The sequence below is a fragment of the Aphelocoma coerulescens genome, chromosome 7 (genome assembly GCF_041296385.1).
Source record: "Aphelocoma coerulescens isolate FSJ_1873_10779 chromosome 7, UR_Acoe_1.0, whole genome shotgun sequence".
NCBI lineage: Eukaryota > Metazoa > Chordata > Aves > Passeriformes > Corvidae > Aphelocoma > Aphelocoma coerulescens.
In genome coordinates this window covers 4,052,786-4,066,744 of record NC_091021.1, presented here as the reverse complement: position 1 = coordinate 4,066,744, position 13,959 = coordinate 4,052,786, and the positions used below count along the sequence as shown (strand labels likewise).

General features: G+C 40.0%; 1 protein-coding gene across 3 annotated transcripts in view; it reads right to left on the bottom strand.

Moving 5' to 3' along the window:
• Positions 1 to 13,959, bottom strand: part of ERBB4 (erb-b2 receptor tyrosine kinase 4) — a 574,516-nt gene that overhangs the window by 150,153 nt on the left and 410,404 nt on the right. For all 3 annotated transcript variants that reach the window (XM_069021790.1, XM_069021791.1, XM_069021792.1), the window contains exons 7-12: positions 13,702 to 13,843; positions 12,133 to 12,246; positions 10,630 to 10,756; positions 7,747 to 7,820; positions 6,457 to 6,547; positions 4,421 to 4,620 (exon numbers count right to left, since the gene is read on the bottom strand). In XM_069021790.1, the coding sequence (XP_068877891.1) occupies positions 4,421 to 4,620; positions 6,457 to 6,547; positions 7,747 to 7,820; positions 10,630 to 10,756; positions 12,133 to 12,246; positions 13,702 to 13,843 (748 nt within the window). The remainder of the gene's footprint in view (positions 1 to 4,420; positions 4,621 to 6,456; positions 6,548 to 7,746; positions 7,821 to 10,629; positions 10,757 to 12,132; positions 12,247 to 13,701; positions 13,844 to 13,959) is intronic.

The following is a 13,959-nucleotide window of genomic DNA, read 5'->3' as shown; positions in this document are numbered from 1 at the left end:
AATTAAAAGCACACATATATTTTGCTCCTGTATTTTCAGCATTCTACAAAAAGCCCTAGGCTTTTAACCTTATTTTAAAAAACCATCATGGCGGCAGTAAAAACTTGGGGACTATTTTAATATTGTTAAGAAGTGGTGTAAACAGCAAGATGAAATAATTGAGGGTATGAGGAGTTTAAAGTATATTTTGCACGCTGGAATATTTTGAGGCATTTTCCACTGGCTGACATCTGTTGTCTTTGTCTTCTCCACTGAAAAAAACAAACCCCAGTGTTTTTGCCAAACTCTGTTGTGCCAGTGTTATCTCAAAGATGAAGCATTAACACAGACCAAACTTTTCCACGTGAACTTTACTCCCCCTGCAACTTTTCAGTATTTCCTCACTGATGTAGAGTCAGCTGAACACAGCATTAGATGGCATGGAAAAGATATCATCACCTTGTGATAGATGATAAAAGTCACTTAAATACAATGGTGACTAGAAGATCTCAGAAGCTCTTACATGAGTTTTCAGAAAAGCTACACATTGACAGAAAAGGTTTGCTGTATTTGCTTTAACCCATTAACAACCACTGGGTAGAAAGGAAAAAAATCCCACGCTAATAGTGGCTCAAAATATACAAAGAAGTAATAACAAATACCTGAGAGTAGCTGTAATAATTAACATTGTTTAGACTGGTTTCTTGACTGAAAACCATGTGAAAAAAAATCTTTGGGGGATATTTTTATTAACAAGTCACACCCTGCTGGTTACCATGCAAGCAAACAGACAGTATTTCTGCCACAGAGCATGGATTCTGATCCTCCAAATATTTACTGACACATCTCCTTCCCCATTTTGATGAGGCTCATTTGGCACTCAAGAGGTGTGGGCATGTGCCCAAACATCTGCAGGATCAGTGTCCAGAACAAGCAAAATAGGGGAAAGGCAGAAATGGAAACCCCAGATGCTCGCCCTCAGATCCCACACCACCAGGAAGGTGCAGGGAAAACTCTCCTAAACCCCGGTCTCTTGGCCTATCCTGGAAATGACAGATGATCCAAAGGGTGCTGGAGAACTGCATCTGGCTCCATGGGCCAGTGCTGCCTTACTCCAAGTGATCCTGCAGAGTTTAATGAGACATCCAACCTCCAGCAGAACCCATTTAATCCCAGAGAGGTGCCAGCTGACAGGCAGAGCTGAAGCAGCAGCAAAGCTCTTCTCAGCTAATGCTGACTCTCAAAAGGCCACAAAAAATTAATCAATTCACTCACTCAGATGTGCAAAGAGAGGAAACCACTGTTCCTCTTGGGACTGCACTGCCTTCCACTCAGAGAGAAGAAGCCACTGTTCCTATTAGGATTGCACTGCCTCCCAATTGAAGCTACTTGGCCCCTGGCCCATGTTCATTATACACAGTCCATTTAATGAACACGGGTTAGAATCCATTTTTAAAACCAGCCCCTTGGTACTGGAGCTTACATTGTGACTTCTTAAAAGGAAACAAATGAGATTTGTTTTCCTCTTTAAGATTCCTGTGGTGTTAAATCTCCTAAAATGTCTTTAGGAGTACTTTTCTTCCTGGAAAATGATGAGTTTCTATTATAATAAATCCTCACCAAGCTAGAGGTGAAACAAAGTTTACATTTTCCCCTTGTGTGCAAATGTAGTGACAAGACATTCCATGTGAGAGGATGATGTGACAGCACATCCCAGTTTCCATTTGCTCTGGAAGCCCATGTTTCAGTAGCTGTGGCAGCTTCAAAGGGACTCAAACTGAGTGATCCCAGGAAAGGGCAAAGAGGTATTTGACAAAGGAGCCTTGACAAATAATGCAAGAATATGTTCCAAACTGCTGTGTTCAGCTATGTCCTGAAGCTCTCAAAAACAGTGAAACAACTGGGACACTACTACATGAAGGGAAAATGCACCTTACAAAATTCACCTGAGTGATTTCCCATTGTCTCCTAACATATGGGAAATTATAGAAAGCTTGAAGCAAAGAGGAGTCATTACTGTATGAGACATGAGGCCTGTGCTCCACCTTATTACTGTGTAGTTTCTTCTTATATTAAATGTCTAGGAATGAAGGAAAGTTGATTGTTCTTTCATTAAATGCTGCATGATAATCAGACAGCTAGAGCCAATGTGACATGAGAAAACATCAGAGCACCAAGACCATGATTTTTCTCCCATGGTAAGCAGGATTTTTTCATCTGGTAATGAAGAAACCTGTGCTGTCTGGAGAGTTCACAAGTTCACGCAACTCCTGGCAAGGTGAGACCAGCTAGGATCTGGGAATATAACCTTAGTGACTCTTGCATGGTCAACAAAACTTTGAGCTTCTTCATTCTTCTGTTCTGTCAGCCCAAAAATTCCATATGGGAAATCTCAAAGGGCTAATTCTTTCTTCATGCCATACAAAATACAGTTGTTACTATAGCAGTAGCACAGAACTAGGTGGTTTCTCACCACATGATCCTGTTACACTGCAGGGGAAAGCAAAGAGCAGTGCCACACCCCTGGGCAGATATGATTCTCCTTCTTGGCAGCACCTCTATTTTCCAATCAATACTCTATTTTTATAGCTGGCTTTCTATGTGGGGGCAGAAGAAAAACAGACTGCACACTGGAAGTGTTCAAATACTCTTCACCCTCACAAGAATTAAAAGCGAAGGAAAAGCCTTGAGATGGAAAGAAGGAAAACCAGGAGAACAGAAGCTGTTATGAAAATGATACAAAGCTCATGGATGTTGAGCAACTAGAGCTGATGAACTGGGTAAAGTTGGTGTGTTGAAAACAGAAACTGTGCAGTCTTCTTTGTCCTGCAGCTGGTTAACTCCACAATTCAGGACTATTTTTGGACTGTTCATCCAAGCTTTGTTCCCACATGACATTTCCACCACGTATTCAGTCATCTCTGGAGGATGAAGCAAGCTCTGCTACTCTTTCAGCCAGCCACTGGATTCCTCCACCCAGGCTGTGTCACCTCCTGGCTGGGTGACAGAAGCAAGGACACCAGGGCATGAGGATGTCCAACACCCCGTGCCCCTCCTCCCCACAGCAGAAGCAGCAGCCACCGCATCTCTCCTCCTTCTGTGCTGATCCCACATAACCTTCTACCAAATATCATGGTCTAATTTATGGTTTCACAGCCAACACCAAGGACATCTTTTAAGAAATACACAAAAAACATCTCTCCTAAAAAGTCCTGTTCAGCACATCCTTCTGCCATGTGTAACACAAAGTTTGTGCCAGAGGATAAAATATGGTGCAGCTTAAAAGTGGGCACTGCTCTGCTGGGGGTTAAGAAACAACCCTTTCCCTCTACACCCTTGGGCACAGTCACAGTAAAAACTGCCTGCAGCGACAGAAAATAGCATTTCCTTAACCTTCAATTCTTTAACTTGCATGTAAAGAAATAGCCTAATAAAATTAATAATAACAATAATTAAAGTGCCACGCAACAAAACCACGTGGAGATCGACCAAGCAAGACTTTGTTCTTCCTGTCACTCTTCCATGGTAGGAGAGATTAGAAAAGTAACTGAGCAGCAGAGACAAAGCTCCAGCTGTATTTCACCTAACACTGAAGGTACACTTACACTACAGTGATGAGCACAGCCATTCACACTCTCAAAACAGAGCCAAACAGCACTTCAAAGAGAGGGGAGAAGAAAAAAAAAAGAAACAAAACCTCTCAAAAAATAACAAACAAAAAAACCCCCAAACTAACAGAAAAAAAAGAACTAAAGTCAAAAATAGGACAACAGCTTGAAAAAACCCAAAGCAAACATTCTTGGCTGGTCGGAGCACAAACTCCAGCAATATCACTTAAACATACAGCAATTTAATGAATCTCCTCTCTTGCAAGCAGTCTAACAGATGCTCAAAATGAACTGCCTTGATGCTACAGTATGCCTGTATTAATGCAACTTGATGCCTGATTTCTATATAAACAAGTTATTTTATCTGCTACAGAGCTTTCTTGGCTTTTCAGTACTATGATCTCAGCCTAGGTACTGGCATGTAAGCTTTCCTGAAGTAGTATTTTTTATCAGATAGGTCAAATAAGAAAAGGGAGAATTTGGTGACCTAAAACAGTCCTGAAAGTGACCTTTCTGGATTAAGATAGGGCCCCTTAGGGTAAGGGAAGCAGAAGATGCTAATCCCACTCCATAAGGAAAGGGCTGTAAAGTCATGAACACTCCATTCACAGCCTTCGGAATTCCCATTTGTGAAACTGGAACATTCCCAACAAGGTAAGTAAGCAGTGCGCTCTCTCTGCTCCCTCTCCTTTGTTCACACCTTAAAACATTTCATTTTCCTGCTCAGACTGGGCCAAATCCCTGGATTCTGTAAATGACCCCAGTTCCCCTGCTGTCCATAGAGTTCCACAAGCCCCCAGCTGAGTTTGTGGCAGTGGGCAGCAGGTACTTACTGCAGTTCTCTGCCCTTTTGTTCCGGTGGATCACTGTCTTTTGGCTGGGGGTGCTGAAGAGGCTTGTCCAGTTGACAGTGTGGTAGTAGCACAAATTGCTGTTGTCTGTGATGTAGATGTTGCCAGCACTGATTTGCTTCAAGGACTGGAACTGCAGGGAGGTGATGCCTTGTTGCTTTAGGATGAGCAAGGAAAGGCCACTGGGATGAGAACAGAAGTAGGAGAAAATAGGAATTAGCTTCAGAAGGCACAGCTTATTATATCTGGTAGGAAACTGCCCACTGGAATTAGTTCCAAACATCAAGATGACCTTTCTGGAAAAACTAAGAATTGTTCAGAAAATTTTTATTTTGTGGTAACACAAATATTTTCTGAGTCAACATCCAGTTCTACTGCCTAGAAAATTATGAGTCCTGTCAGGAGTGAGATACCACAAGGTGTGATGCTCATAGCACTAGGCCAAGCAGACCAGCAGAACTCCTCAACCAGTTTCATTTCATCCATTAACAGATTTTTTGAGATAATGTGCTGTTAGGAAAACTGAATAAAATTCAGGTTTTTCTTTCAACAGCATTAATACCATGATAGCTTATATGTTAAGAAGAAAATGACAAAATCATGCAAAATGTATTAAAACATCTTCTTCCAGGCATCAAATTAATGTCATTTCAAGTAATACAGGAAGAAATTGTTATTTTCATGGAATTTTTTCCAGCCCACTTTCTACATTTCATTTTTCTTTTGTTGCAATATGTGGTTATCGTCACTCTTCATCAAAGGAACAGTAAATGATTGTCTGTGCAACATGAAAATGACTGCACATATTTTATGACTGAAGATTAGTGAAGACAATATCCAGTTTCTGGGCATCCTTTAAGTTATTGTATTTTAATGATGATAATTGTTTTCCAGCTGTTCCAAATAAAAATTGCTGCCTTGGAACAGAATGCTGGGCTGTAATTCAACCTCAAGGTTTCACTGCTATTCATATTCTGCTCGGGTTGCTGTTTAAGATGCCAGCAGAATCCCATGCCTGATTTACTCCATCTACAAAGTGGGGATCCAGGAGCTGCTGTATAAATTACTCAGGTACCTTATTATCACAGGTCTGGTTCCTACGGTATATCACCGTGTCCCGCAGCCATAGGGAGGAGGAGGAGAGAAGATCCAGCAGGCAGGAATTGTGCAGCAAGATTGATTTATTTAATTATTTTACAAACTCTTTTATAGACTTTTTTCTTCATAATCTAATTGGACAAAGGGCCAGCCACCCCTTGGGGGTGATTGGCTAAAATCCTAAAACATCCATTGTCAAAATATTTTTCTACTATACCATAAACAAGACTTTTCAAGGTTGCAGGTGGCTTGGTTGTTTACATTCCCTGCTACCTCTTCTGTGAGAGAGAAAAGTCTCTCACGGACTTAGAAACTAGCAAGAAAATCCTGACTAACAGCATTTTTGTACCTACAGTACTTCCTTGTGCTTCCCCCACCATTTTCCACCATGTTTTCTTCTCTTCAAACCAATTTCTCCATCTGAGTTTTGACATAGAAACATCTCTGGTAAAAATGGCACTAGAGAGCTCATGAACACCTCACCTGCAAGGTGCCTTAGTGATTTCAATGACCTTTTATCTCTTCTTAAAACCACATTGTTGTTTGGGCATTGGAGCCCACATGTCTAATCACAACCATATAAACCCCTAATAATTATGAGGCTAAGTTCTACTATTCATTCCTTTTAAACTATGTTTCTTCACAAGGTATTTTAAACCATAAATGTAAGTTCCAGACAATGAGGTAGTAGCTACAGCCATGAACCATGACTTTTTTAAAAAAAATAATTATGTTGAGAAGGTATTACCCATTATAAACAACTGATTGGCAAAGATCCTGATAATGAACACCTTGGTAACAGAGGAAAAAGTATATTAATTTACAATGTCCTTCCCAAAGGATGTTGCATTCTCTGCTATTGAACAAAGAATCACAGAACACTAATAAAAAATTATTCCACCAACAGAGAAGTACCTTACCTATAGAGAGCTCTCCCACCAATGGTAACCAAGTTAGAAAACACTCTGAAGTCTGTCATATTCTCAGGCCATGACTGTATGTTCAAATACCCTGAAGGAGGAAAAGGCAAACACATGAATGCCAATTATTTCAGCCATGTGTGAGTTAGGACAGGCTTAGCCTATAAAGGAAAGACAGTGACAGCTTGAGGAAAAGAAATAAATAAGGAAAGCTGCAGACTTTCAGGCTGCTCACCACCATCTCCTTTAAGAAAGTGAAGGAGAACTCACCCTGATTTCCGAGGTGAGGACTGTTCACTCTCTGCACAAGTTGTTTTGTGCTGCACAGACACCCAGAGAGGGCAGTTCCCCATGCCTTTGACTCAGCACTGGGCTGAAATGCAGTACACTTAGTTAAGCACAGGGGTAATTCCACTTCAGTAGCAGGGCTGAGACTGTCAATTAGTGTGTTTAGGAATGGCAAATAACGTTCACCCAGGTGCCAGATGATCTTTGACATTAATTAGGAAGGGATTAAGAGTTTACTTTCATTTTTAATCCCATGGGTTTGCTGAAATTAAAAACTTTTGAGAAGTGAAGCATGCTGAGCTCCACCCAGGTACAAACAAGCTGTGGTGCCCAAAGGTTTTTGGGGATTTTTTTAGTGCATGAAATTGAACAATCTTTTTGCATTTTCCTACCTTTACATAATCAGAAATCAAATGAGAACTCAGAGGTGTAGTATCTTCCTCCCTGTACCCCGCATGGTGAAACAAGAAGCAAGATGCAAGGAAAGAAAGTACTGAGTTCCAGTTCTATGACCCCATCAAGAAGTCACAAAAAATGGGACTTACTACCACCCCACACATTATACATCTGTCTTTAAATTACAAAAGCTAACTTGCAGCAGCATCTTCTGTTAGACAAAGGGAAGGAGCTGTAAAAGCAGACTGGAATTCTCAAATGCTTTCAGGTGATGAAATGGTTTCCCACATTTCAGCACCACTTCCCTCACATTTCCCTCCCTTGCAACACCTGTCCTACTTTGCTAACATGGGACAAAGATCCCTTGTCCACTTAGCATCTGCCATAATGGGCATCCTGTGTTCATGAGCAAAGGACAACACACGTGAAAATCAACTGATACTGAAGTTTTCTGCACTAAACTTTTATAAAAATTACAGCGTGATGAGCTTAATGAAAACAAGTACCTTGTGTTCTTCAGAAAACCCAACACACAACAACTATAAATACAAAATGAGAATTAATTAATTAAATAATGCAGATTATAGGTGATCAAAAGCATGTTACCTGTTATCTCTCTCACTGTTTGGAAGATATTTAATTTCTCTGGATTGATGGCAGCGATCGTGTGATATGGGTCCCTGAAAGATTAAAAACATGTCATGTGACACTCTAAATAAGAAAAGATCAGGTTCTCAAAGCCATACCATGTAGGAAACAGCTTTAAGGTGCTCAACACTGCTGCTATGAGGATATGCACCAAGCTTCTTCAACCTGTTGTTCCTGCAGATTTGTGTCTAACTTCTCCCACATCATTTTGAAGGAACATAAAGGTTCAAAACTCATTTGTGTTTTAGCAAATATTTATGCTATGGAAAATTAAGGAATTCTAAACAACCACGAGTGACCTTCCTAAAGGAAAGATGAATTTTCAGTGCTTTTTCCAGGAATGGTACAGCTGTGATGCTGTATACCAGGACTAACAAAGCTGCTCCTGAAAGGAGTGACAACCTATAAGCAAAACAAAGCTAAGAGCATGCCAGCAGTTCCTGACACATGGAATTTAAAGGGCACACTTTATAGAAGGTGTTGAACAAGGAACCTCTGAAAGTACAGATCCTTGCCAAGCAAGTCTGGTAATGAGAAATGAAATAACCTCCAAACCTTAAAACTTTAAAGCTAGATATGCTATAGTACAAAAAGACGAAGCTGACCTCAATTTTGAGAATGCCATCATTTAGTAAATATGTTACTTTCCTCCCCTATTTAAAGAAGTCGACCAGAAGCTTAAACCAAACAAAAATTCCTCTGCAATGGCATGTCATGGTATTTTTGTGGGTTTTGTGAGAGTAGGAAACATCCTCAATAAATATGGAGTGTGTTTCCTCCTCTCCTCCTTCTCCTTTCCAGGACACATCATTCTTGGAACTGAAACATGCAGGTGATCCACCTGGCTGTCTTTGGGGACAGGCCTCACAAGTCTATGAGGTGACAGACTGATGGGGTCACCTCTAACCACCCTGAGGTGACTCCAGCCCAGCAGCAACAAAATGAGTTCTAGAACCTTAACAAAAAAGCCCAGTGGACCACAGAGGCATCAAACACATGTTATTTTAACAATTTGGGGCTCTCAGAACGCTAAATAATAAGTTTTGACTACCTAACAGAAACATTCAAAATGCATTACCATCAAAAAGGGAAAACCCTTGCCTGCAATGAACATGAGGTAGCTGAATTTCACCTCTAAATTCTGAAGATAAAATAGCTTTAAAGATGCAGATATACACTTAAACCCCTTAAACAGCCAAATGTCTGATGTTTTATCAACATATAAAACTGCAGAATAATGTCCATCTTAATTATTATAAATAGTTGTGTATAAAACAATTCATAATTACATATATATTTTACATAAATTACTATAAATTCACAAAGACTTAAAGCTCAAATGTTCAGGAAAGAGACAGACTACAGAACCACAGGATCAAAAAATAGGACAGGATCAATTGTAACAGCACAGTTTCCAACGAAAACAACAATAAAAATACACTCTGGATCTTTCACCAAAATTACTCTCTGTCACTACCACAAGTCTTCCAATTCCCCAGAGAACCAGACTTTAAGTCCCTACAATCTAAAACACTAAAAATTCATACTCTAAAAGCTGAAGTTCACTGTGAATAAATGAATTTGTAACAAAAGTTAAGTAAAAGTTGGAGAGGCAATAAGTAAGATTGTTGTTTCTCTATACAGTCCATTTATGTAACAAACTACTTGTGTAGCCAGTGTCATTTTTTAAATTTCCCTTTCATATTGTGGGTTTGCAAAATGTAATCGAAACTTTAAATAAAAAAGCTGATCCAGAAATATAGATATTTTCACTCATTCTCAAATCTTCTCTTCTTTTAACAAATACTAATGTAATTCATGCTGTAGAAAAATTTCGGGTTGCAGAACTCAGTGCCCTCATACTTTAGGCTTGCTGAAATGAGTTTTCTTCATCAAGAATGAGAAACAAAGTGCTACACAGCTTCAAATTACATGTCTTATTCTTCTATAAAATAGAACAGAATATTTTAACTTTCTGCTTATAGTCCAAATAGATATTTTTCAGACAAGTACAATTTTATTCAAGGTTGGGCTTGGTTCTTTTAATTTAGATAGATTTTTTAATGAGCTAATATAACTTTTTCTGCAAAAGCAGTTGTTATACTTGAAATTAAATTTCATGTAATGCACTGGATTAATCCACACAAAATTGCTCATGGGCTCTAGCTGCTTGTCTTGCATTTACTCGATTTTTTTCCTGTCCTGTGCTATTTAACAGGCTTCCATCCAGCCTCTCAGTGGGTCATTTGGCCAGAGCAGAGCCATGTGACACTTTGAGGTTCTTCTGGACCTATTACAATGAGCAAAATTTAAACCAAAATACTGGGTTTATACACCAGTGAATTCTGTGTGCCTCTGCAACTGAAACTTAAATAGATTCTTCAAAACTGATTGACAAGAGGGCCATTTTTGTGCACGTGTGTGCACAGACAGCTACCCAGACTGTGACAAGTTATGCCAACCAAGGCCGTCTCTCTGCATATTCTGTATATTATTCTGCTGGCCATACAAAATTTAAACTCACGGAAGGTAACTTCCCTTTCTCCCTTCCATTCTCTGATCAGCCTCTATTGGGAGCCAGTATTGAGGACCTCATAAAGTAACCAGAGAGTCATACTTGTCTTTTCTCTTTTTAGTGCAAACAATTAATCCATCCTTTCTTTTCCTAGAGCTTGAATCTTAAGAATCAAGGCAACAGTTTTCTTCACAATGGAAGGCAGAAAACTAATTTATCCTGGATCTGCTATTGCATAAAAGAAGCCTGCAGCCATCATTAAGAGGTGGATGCAATTGGTTTCAGCTGGCACCATGACATTAACATCTTAACATTTTGTCACTTACCCATGAATCCCAGTGACAAGGAAGATAAGGTTGCCATTGATCTTGGTACAGTTTACAAACTTGTCAATGTTGCTGGAATCCACAGTCTGAGCTGACACCAGACTCCCTGTTCCAATGCCATCACATGCTGCCAAAACAAGGAGCTTGTGTAAAGAACTAGGGAAAACAATTACTGAACAGAACATGTTGGCCTTACAGACACGAGTCCTCATCTCATTCAGCAGAGAGGTGTTAAAACAGCACCCTTGACCCATATTCCAAAAGAAGCACATGCCAATTTAAAACAAACAGAGAGCTGAAGTACCTGCCACAGAACCCTGGCACACAGGTTAAGATATTTCACATGGGATATAAAGGTGAGTATCAACCACACAAAATCCCACTCGGCCCAGCCATGCCATTTCTTGGTGCACTACACACAGCAGAAACTGAGGGGCTCTAACTCTGCTGGCTCCAGAGGTCCCCTTCTCTTAACCACCTTTGCCATAAGGCCCTTCAAATGGTTGTATAAATAACTCATTATTTATCACCTCAACCAGCAAGTTACTGGTGCCTGGAGGAACTCTGGCAACCAGTGAGGAAACTTCTCTGCATAGCCTTTCTGTGTAATTTAGCTGCATTTTCTGGGACTCAGGATGCATCCAGGAACAAATCCCTCATGACTTCAACCACATAATGTATTCTGTCTTCCAAACTGGGCTCCTCTAATGGCAACTACCAGTAGAAGCTTTTACAAACGTGTGATAGCTTTCCTCCTGAGAAAGTAAGGAACTCTATTCCTGTGTTTTCCTGCATAAAACTATCTATTCAACAACAATGTTGTTTACCACAATTAAGCCAGATGTGGCTTCCATCAGGACTGAAATGTGGCATAGGCCCATGTAGGAAAATTTATGGTGTTTTGCTCCACAGACCTTCAAGCAGGGACTAGAAAGTCTCCCTGCTGGAGTCTAGAACAGCAAAGTAACCTACAGATTTCAGTCCTCGCAACAGAACCATCACCAGTGTGTGTAGACACTGAGAAAGGAGGTAGAAGGTTCTGGGAAAGCAGAGACAGAGGAGGGAAATAGAAACCTAATGTTGTATGGACAAATATGAGACACCCCACACATCGAAGTCAGGGCTTTTTGCATGGCCCCCTTTGGAATGACAAAAGGACAATGCTAAAATACCTCCAGGAAATACTTGTCATTAAAATAACACAATGAAGAATTCTTTCAGATTTCTCCAAAACCAACAAAGAAATCCCCTTCATTTGTATCTAATAAAAAAGTAATTTGTTTGGTTATATTACCATTAAAACTTAATAATTTTTCACTCTATTGTATGTGCTTGACACATACAATACATAGCATAGTATGTGCTTGACACAACCTACATAGCTCAAAGTTTTGTGGGTATTCAAAGGCTATTATATTCTATAACACATGAAGGGCAATTCACACCAAAATAACACCCAGTGTAGACTACATTCAAGAAAATTTATACTGAACCGCTGCCTACCTTTAGGACAAATGTCAGTGCAGGGCTTGCACATCTTAATACCATTTTCTTCAACCTCCATCTTCGAGCTCGGACATGCCCGGACACAAGAGCTGGAATCTACCACAAAGTTGTCTGGAAAAAAAAAAGGAGATATTGGCAGAAAGTGAATAAAAGCTGGGACATGTTTTTGAACTCTGTGCCAATACCTATTGTTACCTTAGCACTTTCCCAGTGCCATCAACGTTCAAAGCTCTGTGTTTTCAGAAGTGTATAAGCAAAGTAGGCACGTTATCAGAGACTTACGAATATCCATGAATTGTCAGGCCTGGTCCCTCTTTCTCCCCAATTTGGCCTTAGTAGTAGTAGTGGGGAAAAAAAAGTTACAGTAATTGGAGAGAAATAAAGCAAGATGGTCTGTCCTGTCTTTTTCATGCACCCACAAAAATATACATCTGGGCTAAAACAGTGCACAGGACAGTAACAAGTATTTCAAAATTTTCCCTGTTAAACAACTGCCAAAGGGAATGTAGACTGATCCTATCTAATTAAAAGCTTAATACTGATAAGAAAGGAAAAAAAAATGGTAAGTGTTCAATGAAGTATTTGGGCAAATAATTATATCCCTTATAGAGCATGATATCAGGTTCTTAACAAACCAATCTTGCTTCAACAAACCCACCACTATTACAGGCAGAACTAGGCCCTGGTGGTAACAGCCCCTGGCTGCTGTCAGTCCTCCACAGAGATTCAAAATTGGGATTTTGGGTTAGGTTGAATTATGGCTCCATTTAAAATATAGACAGCCCATCCTCCTTACATGTAATTTATGGATAAAATAATTAAAGCACAACCGTAAACCTTCATGGAATGAAAGGGAGAGCAAGAATACTATCTCCTTTATTATTCTTTCCAATTAAACCAGCAGATTCAAAGACTGTGTAAGTGATGACCCTGTAATTTTTTCTGTTACTTGTCATCATCTGGCTGGTATCTCAGAAGCATGTGGGTTTTACATGCATGGGATTCTTCTTTTTTTAATCCCCTCTAATTTTACTCTGGAGTTTTAAGACTGCGTTGTTGTCAGTATTATAAGTTTGTTCCTCATTGGGACAGAACTTCTCAGGGTAACTTTCTGTCAAACCATCATTATTCCAAGTTAAGGGTAACAATATCATGAAAGCATTTGGTGCCAGGTGCTGGTGGTGGACTGTTATTTTTCTGAAACAGAAATTCATACCCTTCTACAATCCCACTATTTTAACTATTTATTTCCACTATTTTGGAATTTGCAAATTCTGAACTTAAAGCATGAATGCAACAAGCAGTGGACCATGAACACATAAACCACCTTTCTTCAGGAAAATCACTCTAGGATACATGGGAAGTGTCAGCAGCACAGAATGTCACTGTCTTTAGTTAACCTGACTGAGTTATTACAGGCTGCAAGCACATGCGGAGTGATTGGAGAGATTGTGCTCTGCACTCAGCTCTCATTCTCTCACTGTTTCTAAGGCCCCTGAAATGCAACTCCAACTCCCCATCACTGCAGGAGAAGGCAGATAGCAGGGCAGATAACACAGCACTTACGTGGGCACTTCTTGACGCAGAAAGCCCCATAGGTGTACTTGGCGTTGTGATTGTGTTCCAGCTGGAAGGTGGTGGGGTTGTACACAAAGGTCTGGGGGCACTGTGTGACACAAGCACCACTGTCATTGAAATTCATACAGGCCTGCAAAACGAGACAAAAAATACTGACTTAAATCATAGCTGCTTTAGGGCTTTTCTTTTGGCCTTGATTGTTCAGACTTGCTGTGATGGTGAGGAATGTGATACAGAGCTCTCGAA